This window comes from Bidens hawaiensis, unplaced genomic scaffold (genome assembly GCF_021521415.1).
Source record: "Bidens hawaiensis isolate Kalapana, Puna unplaced genomic scaffold, B.hawaiensis_p1.1 tig00008858_1, whole genome shotgun sequence".
NCBI lineage: Eukaryota > Viridiplantae > Streptophyta > Magnoliopsida > Asterales > Asteraceae > Bidens > Bidens hawaiensis.
This window is the reverse complement of record NW_027491639.1, coordinates 465,773-477,917: the sequence shown is the minus strand read 5'-3', so window position 1 is coordinate 477,917 and position 12,145 is coordinate 465,773. Positions and strand designations below refer to the sequence as shown.

The window sequence follows — 12,145 nt, the reverse complement described above, 5'->3', positions numbered from 1 at the left end:
CACTCGCTAATGCGGATAACCTTATCCATGGCGGTTATCCACTGAAGAGTAGCGATTGCGTCTCCTAAACCAGTCAGCTTAGGCGGGTCACAACCTTTGAAGGACTTATAGTTGCAACCGCCTCGGCCCTTCTTCCTATCATCATCTTTCACAGACCTTACCTCACTTGAGTCACCCCTTTCCCTCTCGTCATCCTTCCTACCATTACCACCTGCCCCTTCAACAGTTCTTTCACGGCTTCCAGCAGACCTTCCCGGGGTAATATTTTTCACAGCAGTGGCTACAGCTTGAACAATAGCTGCTTGAATTGCAGGATCCAGTTGAACACCTTCATTGTTTTCCGGGTTCCTTCCCGCTGCGCTTCCTTCAGCTTCAGTGTTGGAAGCGGTCTCAACCGAAGGTTGCTGGACACGACGAGGCCTGCCGCGTCGTCCAGTGCGACCTCCAGCTCCAGCAATGTCTCCGGCTCCAGCCATCGTATTCTAAAAGGGAAAACACAAACATCATCATTCAAGGAACTATTTAGTACAAGGATAGCAAGGCTAACAGGTAATTACAGTGGCCAGCTGTGACTAGCTGATCACATTGTTTTCCGTGTCCTATACCCTTCCCTTTATGAGTCTATTTGTGCTGGTTCTACTTAAGCAATTAGTCAAATCACCAATCAATTATTCCTATCCCTTTTGTTCACATATATTTTCTTTCTCATTAACATATATCATTTAATCATACAATTTACCTTTACTGATCTTGTTTGAGCGACACATGGCATTCTTGGACTGGCATCTTCTTTCATTTCTTACTTATATCCCATACTCTGTTCGAGTCTAAGCATGTAGGATGCTTAAATCTCTCGAACTTTGCTCTGATACCAACTTGTAAGGCCCCGTTACCGGTAACCCGACTTTCGTGTTGGATTTACTCATAAACACAGTTCTAAATATCAGAGTTAATTAAAACATTTATGCGGAATATAAAACTTTCATAAAACATTACAATATTTCATAACTTGTCTCAAAACATCCTTTGTCTTTCACATTAAAACATTAAAATTAAAACATCGTAAGTCTTCAGATGCCAGGCTCTTATTCTTCTGCCATGTGTCCCCGCTCAAGCCAGCTGTCTCATCCTACTCACCTGCGTGCATACTAAAAGTCAGCTACGCTGAGTGAGTTCTAGTTAATCACAAAATCATACAATACATTCTTTACATTTCATACTTAACCTCTTAACTTTCTTTCATACACACTTAAGTGCTTTTACTTTCATTTTTACCTTCATACTTTCTTTACATACATAATCATACGTTTTAAAGAGCCTTTTGCCCTATAACCTCACAGATATTATAAGGGTCTGGTCCCTAGTTTTCGAATATTAGAAGGGTTCGATTCCCTAACATCACAGATATTATAAGGGTCTGGTCCCTACCATCACAGATATTATAAGGGTCTGGTCCCTAGTTTCGAATATTAGAAGGGTTCGATTCCCTAACATCACAGATATTATAAGGGTCTGGTCCCTAACATCACAGATATTATAAGGGTCTGGTCCCTAGTTTTCGAATATTAGTAGGGTTCGATTCCCTCTTCGTTACCATACATTATACCCCGAGTATTTTTAGGGCTCGGTACCCTTTTCGTAACCATACAACCATACATCATACCTCGAGTATTATTAGGGCTCGGTACCCTTTTCGTAACCATACAACCATACATCACTATTTCCTTCTTTTATTATCTCTATCACGTTCATACGCATAAGCATTCATATTATACTTTCCTTATACATAGCATTACAACCTGACAGTACGTGCAATATCCGAAGATTGTTCACGTACCATCAAGCAATCATTCTTACATAACACATATATCACATAGGGCATACACTTATCACTTAGGATAAATGTATTAACAACACATCAAGTATGCACACAGCCCTGAAAACATAACAAGGAATGGGGCTAGAAACTCACCTGAACACGGTTACGTTCACCGTTAATCGTAATTCCTTTCTTCAGTTGTGCACGGCTGACTGTATAACAAGTATACGTATCAATTAACTATCACTTCTCATAATGTATTTCTATCTTTATATGACCCACAACGAACGGGGGTCCGGGGGCAGCGCCCCTGGCAGCGGGGTCTAGGGGCGGCAGCCCCTAGCAGGGTCCAAGGGGCAGAGCCCTTGGCTGGGGTCGAGCTGCCAGGTCAGCTTGGAAAAATTTTATTTCCATTAACTGTCTTAACACATTTTTCATTAGATTTTTAGTTTACTTCCTAATCGAACTTGGCTTTAGGCGAAGTTAAACCTTAGGCGAACTTAGCTTTAGGCGAAGTTAACCCTTAGGCGAACTTAGCTTTAGGCGAAGTTAACCCTTAGGCGAACTTAACTTTAGGCGAAGTTAACCCTTAGGCGAACTTGGCCGTAAGCGAAGTTATCAATTAGGCGAACTTGGCCTCAGGCGAAGTTGTCATCAGGCGAACTTAGCTTGCAGGCGAAGTTCATCAGGCGAACTTAGCTTGCAGGCGAAGTTCATCGCTTTGAAGGCGAAGTTGCCCAAATGCAGGCGAAGTTGCCCAGACAGCCGCTGTTCGGTTTCTTTCCAGCATTTTGAGCGATTTTAACACCCTTGCTATGGTTCAATATCACCCACTATGCTTCCCGACCATTTTCTGTCGCTTATACACTAAAAAGCTTGGATCTTTAAACTTCAAAGATCAAGAATCATACCTTTTTGGGCTTGTTTGGATCTCGTTTACTTGCTAGTACACTAATCTCTCTCTCTCTCGGACCTGCCCGACTCTTCCCTTGGCTCGGCCGGCCGGCGGCGGTATGTGTGTGCTGTGTGTGTGTTTTGGGGTGTTAGGGAGTTTGGTGAAAATGAAGATATTTTGGGATTTTGGGGGTATTTATATCCCTGAAATCCCATTCTCATTTAACCCATCTCAATTAATCCACGTCCAAGACCCGCCCCCTACCCGATATAAATTAATTACGCGAAATCACTAAACATAACTTCCTTTATCCATCATTAAAATTTTTAGGATGTTACATCTACCCCTGACTTAACGATAAAATTTAACGAGGTTAGTGATTTGGATGTAATTGGCAAGAACTGGGAAACATTGAGGGTCCATATGCAAAAAATAAACTTTTTGGACTAAATTCGCATTATATATCAAACCACAAGGACTAAAATGACACTTTACTCTTTAAAAATATTGAATTAAAACTGCAGATTTAAATAAACATAAGGACGAAAACCACAGTTCTAAAAGGTATTTATTGCAATATGTTTCTTAAAAGACTTTAAAGTGGGCATGGAATTCACCTTAGAGGTGCACAAAAAACCCACACCAGGAACCGGACCCGAAAAATACCCAGAACCGATTTTTTTATACCCGGGTATTCTATACCCGAAACAGGAACCGACCCTACCCTTAGGGTATGCTTTTTGAGCTCATTACCCGTACCCGAAACCGTACCCGATTTATACCCGAAAATTCCCGAAACCGGTCATAACCCATACCCATACCCGGTTATACCCGATGTCCGATAACAATTTTCTAATTTCCAAAATAATACATGAGTTTTTATAGTATATTTTTATGTTTACTTCATAACTTTTATGTTTTATTTTTTAAATGCATATTATTAAGTAAAGGGGGTTGCGGCGCAGCTTGTTGCCCGTTTGCCTGCCACTTTATTGTAATCGTTTTATAGTAAATTATATATATGATTAAGTAAATAATTTGTACTTAAGTGGATTTATGGTTTTTGTAATATAGTTTAATTATTTTTATATATTACAATGCAAATTTACATTTAAAAATAATTAAAAATGAATAAATAATTTACAAATTCAAAACTGGGTATTAATACCCGGTCGTACCCGGTTCCAATACCCGAACCCGATTATACCCTACTCGGGTACATAGGGTTGAGTTTTTCTCGTCAATACCCTACCCGAATTCTCTCAATACCCGATTTTTCAATACCCGATCATACCGAAACCGGTTTCATACCCGAACCCGAGTATTAGAAAAACCCGATTTGTGCACCTCTAATTCACCTTATTTTGAGTCCTAAATTTGAATCTATTTTGGGCTTATGGGCCGGTTTTTACAATTTTATTTATAGTATCATAAATCATAAGTAACTATTATATAAAGAAAATAGAAAAAAAAACTATTAAAAAAAAGAAAAAGGAGAAAAAAAAGGGTTGCTAAGAGTCAAACTCAAGTTCACATTGATAGTCATTTAGATATAACAACTCAACTACCAGGACCTAAGTTTAGTTGTTTAAACTTTCCAATTAACATTAATACATTTTAATATATTTTTTTTTCAATCTCTAGAGGGCACATGTCTATCATCTCCATCCTAGTATCACCTCTCATACAACTCTTACATGAAAGTGCATATTGACATATTGTTGATAGATACACATTTAGTTACAACTAATATATTCGTCAATCACATCTAGTTACAACTAATCAAAGATAATCATTGGAAAAGATTTAAGCCCTTTTGTTTGTTATCGCGTCTAGATTAGACAATCGCCATAACAAAATTGTTAATCATAGCAGGGTTGCCCTTACAACTGTATGAGAAAATCGACTGCATTAGGTCTTTACAGTTATGAGCCCCTAAATCTGTTTTCTGATTTATGAGAGTAAAAGCTTTATATATTCATCCTGATTTTTGAATCGAATTATTTATGGGGGCCTATAGAAAGAACACATATTCACATGCACATGTTTCATCTCCATTATGTTTCTTTCTTCTATTTTAACTTGTTCAGTCATATGATTGCAACAAAATAAAGTTATACAAAAAACCGAAAAGACCGAACCGAAACCAAAAAAACCGAACCGAAAAACCAAACCGAATTAGAAACCGGCGGTTCGGTTTTGAACTTTAGAAAATACCTAAATATTGGTTTTGGTTTGGTTTTGTATTTTGTAAAGAACGGAAAAACCAAACCGAACAGAAATTAACAAAAATCGAAATAACAATAATATCTTAAACGTAATCATTAAAATAAAATCTGTCAATGACTATTTGTTTAGTTTTAACATATGATTAATAACAAATATATTTAGTTTCTACATATGGTTAATAAATAATAATATTGTTACTTTTAGTTTGATTTTAAATTGTAATTTTAAAGTATCTTTTAATATTTGAGGTTTAAATATTTAATATTCTATTAGTTATTAGTTTAAAGAAAAAAAAATGCCATGCCCAATTTCAATATATTGTGTCAAGTTTTTTTTTTGACCCAAAAAGTTTTGGCTTGATTGGCAAAACCGAACCAAACCCAAAAACCGAAAAAACTGAAACCAAACAACTTTAAAAAATCATAAAACGAAATTTTGTTTTTCGGTTAAATTTTAGTTAAAAACCGCACCGAATCACACCACGCACACCCCTAATTAAAAGGGTTTGTAACATAACATGGTCTCATCTTTATGTCCCTATTTGTGGTAAACTGTCTTTAGGGGTGGGGTACATGTCTAAAGAACCAAACCCCTCTAGTTAACATCCACACAAACACAAAAGGGCAACTGTTTAAGATAAATGGCATATATGCTTTGTTTTCTTTGAATGTGGTCAATAAGTCTATGTTGGGCCCTTTCATGGGTGGTTCTATGGCTAAGGTTGGGTATGCATGTTGAATGCATGTACCCATGACATGTTTAAAAGTAGAAATCCTAGATTTTAGTGGGCCGTTCATGATTTGTGTCAAAAACTTCTCCTAGGCTATGCCCAATATACCATTGAGTGTTTCAACCTTTTCTTCTAGCTTTTAGGTTGCATAGACTTTAATTTTGAATTTTTGATCACTACTTTTGGTCAAAGTTGACATTTTCTCTTGATTTTGTTGGTATTAACTTGTTGATACAGATTCAATTTAGAGTATCGCGGACCCTTCTTTCTTCTTCATGCGAGCGTTGTTCGTGAACTGCTCATCTTTCCACCGCCGTGGATCACCTTTCTCTCTCTTCTCAGTCACGGTCTGAGCTCCCTCTCTTTAATGTCTACATTTTTAAAACATCGAAAAGTTATACATATTATATATGTACATGCATGCACATATGTATATACACATACATATGTAATGACAAAGCTTAGACGAAAACATGCCGGGAAAAAGGGGGGGGGGGTTGGGTGGGGCGGCGACCCCAACCGTCCATTAAGCTTCTCCAATGTACATTTTTGTAATGCATGCATATATAATGAAAAATAGCAAGGGGTTAGGTATAGACAATAGAATCATACACCAAGTCTATGAATTCGAACAAGTGGATTGAGACGTCTAAAACTCTAATGTCTACATCATCATTTCTCTATTGTTCGCGTCAATCGCCTGTAGAACTCAAAAGCCTCTAATCTACGTAAAGCATAATTCTTTATTTCAAAGCTTTAGAATGAATTTTGATATAATTTTGTTTCAGTCACTAGCTTCCTTGTGAAGGCTTTGTATCATTTTCTTAGGGGGTTTAAACTTAATTAAGTATATTGATCGGTACTTAAATTCTTACAACTATCTGTCTTAGTTTTAAAAATAAACTTATACCAATAATATCTAAATAAAATAACCTTCAAGATTAAAACAACTATTTTTCAGATTTTTCTCTAAAAAATAAAATAAAATAAAATTTACATTTGATTTAAAATACTAGATATATATACATACACATTACATTAATCAAATGTATATTTCACGACAGAGAATTCATCAAGATAAACTTCATAATGATGTTACAAGAAGGTGGGGTATGATACACCTTAAAATTGTGAGGTCATGTCCCTTCTATAATGGTGAGCATTTTAAAGGTACCCACCATTGGATCATAAAAACTTAAAGGTATATATTATAATTAAGATTGACAATTTGGATCATAATGCTTTAAATGTTATAAGATACACAATTTGTTTTAATGATTGCATAACAAAGCAAACATATAATGTTTACACGTGTTTTTGCAAGAATATGTCGTTAGTTCCTAAAGCTACAAAGCCTTATGATAAAGTTTTTTTTTTTATTTCTTAATAGTTAATACCAAATAATGTATTTGGCTCTCAAGGGTGTGGATGTCCTGAACTAACTGTCCCCCATGTTTGAATAGGTCAGAAACAAATTTGTTTGTGTATGGTGAGTGTAGCTCAGGTAAGAAGATTTAAGATTTGGTTGAACGACGGTAGCATAGAAGTTCTAGGTTTTGAGATTCCCTTTAGATATTGTGAATTGGCTTGATAACTCGGTGTTAAGTTTGGCTAAGAAAGAAACGATGGGCACACTTATTTTTGTTGTGCGGTTAGCTATCTTGAAGCTTCGGAATGATACATTTTTCTCGAAGAATAGTATAAAGACATAATTCTTTTTTTGATGATGCTGTTTATTTTTCGTTTTTTTTGTACTCGTGTATGAAAAGAAAGTGTAAAACTTCTCGGATAGAGTGTAATTTCTCTGTTTTTTCGTTCGGCTAGTAGCTTACTAGTTGGTGCGTTCTAATTAATGTAATGACGCCATTCAAAAAAAAAAATTTCTTGATACCAATAAAAGTAAAATACAAATTCTAGCCACTGGCGAAGAATAATTGGGGCCCGGGGTGGCCCCGGCCCTCTCCACTTTTTTGCGCAGTAGTGTAAATTTATTCGTTTTCGTCCGACATTTTATATGCGTAGTGTAAATTTACCCGTTTTCAACCGAAAATTTGATCCCGGCCCCCTCCGTTTACGGTTTTTTTAATGCGCATTTTCGCCCAGCCCCCTCGACATCTTCGTCCAAGCTTCGCCATTGATTCTAGCAAGAACTTGTTAAAATAGAAAGCATAAAACAATATGACATTAGATAAATGAATAGAACTCGTGTTTGTTTTGTTTTTTTTAATGGACACAAATAAGAGTTATGGTTGTCGGTAAGACAACTTTGGATAGTAAAATTAAATGTGTGTTGGGAAGTCACTGATGGCTGATACACCATTTAGTTTTAGATCCAAGGTTCAGATCCTGTCGGTAGAGGTAAGATGTTTCATATGCAACAATTCAGAATTTAAGATTTTGAACTTTTTTTGTTTCATAGAAAACATTTTTCTCTAAGTGTATATCTAAGATTTTAGAACCTTAGTTATGATGTTTCATGTTAATGTTATCATTGGGTTTAAGATATTGCTAATGTTACCTTTTGAAAAACATATGTATTGTTAGGATTAACACACGCGGACCAAACACGAAAGAAAATAAACGAACACGAGGATTTAACGTGGTTCGGTCTCAATTGACTTACTGCGTCCACATGTGACAACTAGATATTCTTTATTGAGTGGTAACGATTACAATTACATAGAATATATATATAGAAAGACTACTAGGGTTTGTAACTTGATAAACAAGAAATCTTAAATGTGGTTAGGGCCGGTTGCCCCGTCCCTCTTTTGTTGATCTAAACCCGGCCCAAAGGCCTACGAACCAACATGTATTACTCTAAAAACGAACCTTAAAATCAACAAAAATAACGTATTTTTCTTTTCTTAAAAGAAAGATATTCGATCCCTAGGGTGTTAATACCCAACAAAAACACTTACAAAAGCCGAATATTTTTCTTGATAGTTTATCAAAGATTGAAAGAAATATAATCTTGATACTTGATTTGTCTTTCTCCAAATGATTATACATTACATAAAAGTTAAAGGAAACAATGCATGCAATTATGACAATAACCATACTTGATTTTTATGATTCATACAACTAAAAAGGATAAGAATATCTTATAAAATCTGATGGAATGAAGTTTATTGTTGATAATTTTATTACTATTTCTAAATAGTGTAAATCCCACTATACCTAATTATCATTTCATAATTTGTTACAAAGAAAACACTACTTGTGCTCACTTAATTCTTGATGCCAATTGATGCCAAAAGGTTGTTCAATACTCACCACAAAATGAAGTGTGTCAACTGATTCAATTAACAAGATGCACTTTCTTTCCAACTCAACAGTAACATTTGTCTAACACTGACAAGATTGATAGAAAACACCTTATTATGATCTAGTGATGAAATTATACGAAATATTTGTGATCTTCCTCATAGCCAACAAGTCGATATGACATTGGAATTGATATACGAGCGGTATGTATGGACCATGTTATTATTAATCTTGTCTGCATTGTATTATTGAATATAACTAGGCTAATTTCGGATTAGTTACTCGGTTAGAAATAATAGTAACAACAATAATAATTAAGGCGTGCAATTATACACAGTAACATTACCCTATCATTTGTATTGTTACAAGAACCCATTCTTTCTCATGATTATATTTGAGCATGATGACAAGTTTGACACACTAGTCTATTGTTTATTCTTTATCTTAAATTTAATTATATATTTTCGGTCTTGAACATTTATTTCTTGAACTTTAAAAAAATGGAAAGATGATGAGACGAATAAGGTTCCAACACATATAAGAGCAAATTCGACACACAAGGCTCTCGCATGCATGGGTCCAGGGAGTTGTCAGGTCGACTTGATCCTGATATACACATCTTACCCTCCGTAAGTGCATGTTCTCACGCTTGAATTCACGACTTCAAAATCACATGACAACAACCTTACCATTATTTCAGTTTCGTCTAAGGATTAGAAAGAAATAAGTAATATATTTAAGGGGACAAAGTACCAGAAGCATATGCACATGCTTTAATCACTCAATCACTCAATCCATCTCCATAACTCTCCTTATTTATACAACAAATGCCCCCCTCATCTTCATCACCCCCATACTCCTAAACCACTTTGCCAACTCCTTAAACCTTTAACACCCCCCTTCATTACTTCCTGCAACAATAACCAAAAAAAGATCTTTTTTTGTCCATTTCTTCGTGATCAAATGCTGTTTTGATCCAACATTTCTATAAAAATTGGATTTTTATTAGTGGGTGTTACTTGTTTATTGTTTACAACATTTTGTTAATAAAAAAAGTACCATGATCACCTCACATAAAAGGGTTTCTTTATTTGGAAACAATGTTGATCTTAATGATGCATCATTCTCATCTTACTTGAATCATGACAATAGTAGTGCTATGGTTCTCAAACTTACACACCCATCTCATATTAGCTCCAAAAAGAAGGTGGAAGATGGCGAAATTGGGATTTTTGGAGCCGAAAAGTACTTCAAAGGAGCCATGGATGAACAAGTTTCAAGAACTACTAACTCCATGATCAAGCCTGCAAGTTTTCATCATCCCAAGGACCAACAAGAAAAGGATAAAGATAAAGATGAAGACGAAGAACGAGCTAAACCAAAAACCGGATCGGTTACTCCAAGTGTTCGCTCGGAAGCGAGTTGGAATAGCCGAAGCGGTTTATTAGCTAATAATGGTAATGGTAATCGGACTAGTCATTCGTCTAAAAGGGAGAAAACAAGCGTTGTAAAGAGCTTGTTTATCTCCCTTGGTTGCAATTGCAACGATAACAAATCTGTTAAGATTACGGAAAATAAGGTTCTTGTAAAAGAACCTCTGAAAGCACCAGTTAAAGCTGTTTTAACTGCTGGTTTCACTGAAGAAAGTCAAAAAGAAGATTGTTTCACTTTTCCAGTGATAAATACGTGCCCGATGGTAAAAAATGAAGTACCAAGAGACGACGAAAGTGAAATTATTCATGTTAAAACACGAAGGAACTCGTCAGAGGCCTTTGGTTCTCCGGTTTTGGAGAATGGGAAGAAGTCATTTAGCTTGGAGAGGAAGCTCACTATGTTGAATTGGGAAGGTGTGACCCCGCGAGTGGAAAACTTCGATATTCATATTGGGGAAAACAATGATGCGGGTAGCGATGCAAGCTCGGATTTGTTTGAGATCGAGAGCTTCTCGACTAATGAAAATAACTCATTTCTTGCACGACAAGTTTCGAACGGGAGATCAAGTAATGCAACATTGCCAAACGGGTACGCCCCAAGTGAGGCGAGCATTGCATGGAGTGTAGTTACCGCTAGTGTGGCCGGGTATTCAATAATATCGGACTACGAAGACACGAAATTGGTCAAGAATCAACATATGACACTTTCTAGGAACGGTAAGGGTGGCGGTGGTGATATGGAGAGAATTATTAAAGGTGGGATTCTTTCGGGGTGTAATAGTCATAAATCGGTGAGAGTATCCGGTGAACACATGATTCTGAGCGGTGGCGAGAAGGCGTCGGTGGCCCTCAACGGGGCCACAAAAGACCGCTGCCGGTTGGATTCGATAGTGCCTCTTATGAAGTTCCAAACTGAAACCAAACCGTTGAGTTCGTTCCCTAGGGGACATTCACAATCGCCGCGTGCTTCACACCACTTGTACATTCAACAGCAATAAAAGAGTTGTACATGTATGTGTTTTTATTTTCAAGTTACTAAGAAAAAAACATTTGGAGTGTTAATAAATGAAATCTTTGTTTTCTTTTCCAAAGTCTTATGTTATGCAAAATTTTTCAATTATAAATATCATATATTATTGTTACCTAAGCAATATCTTGTTGTACCCTATGCATAAACAATATACACTAGACACTAGTTGAGTTGCACAACTTTATTGCACAAAAGATACAAGCTTATGCAAAGCTTTCACACATTAACATCTACAGAATTAAAAACATAATTAATGGCCAAAGACAAGTAGTTGTATTTCCTGATCAAGCATTAAGTCATCAACCATACTGCTTTATTCACGGTAGGTCCACATTTGCTAAAAGATAACTCCCTTTACACTAAAATATAAAAGTCTAATAATATTTAATTTTATCCATGTTTCTTGGTTGGTTAAAAAAGGAACATATATTTGTTTTTTAAAAAAAATTTCTAATGATAACTTGTATACACTTAAAATCATGTAATTCACACAATTAAGTTAATTCACTGTAACGATATGTAATTATACGGGTTGACGGGCTCAACTTTTCAAACTTCTATTATTTTAATTTTAAATTTTTTTATGGGTAGTCCATGCTTAATTAAACAGGCTAAACATGTCAACCACTCAACCTGAAAACAACTTGTTTTTAACACGGGTTAGATCGTTAGATACGAAAACCACAAAATGGACAGAAAACCTAGATACATTGCTATTCTATTGCAATTGCTTTGCTGAAAT

At 35.9% G+C, this 12,145-nt stretch overlaps 1 protein-coding gene across 1 annotated transcript; it reads left to right on the top strand.

Moving 5' to 3' along the window:
- The first annotated feature begins 9,692 nt into the window (after nt 1–9,692).
- Nucleotides 9,693–11,371, top strand: LOC143530175 (protein PHYTOCHROME KINASE SUBSTRATE 1-like). The gene has a single exon (XM_077025789.1). The coding sequence runs from the start codon at nt 10,001–10,003 to the stop codon at nt 11,369–11,371; it is 1,371 nt and encodes a 456-aa protein (XP_076881904.1). The 5' UTR covers nt 9,693–10,000.
- The last annotated feature ends 774 nt before the right edge of the window (nt 11,372–12,145 follow it).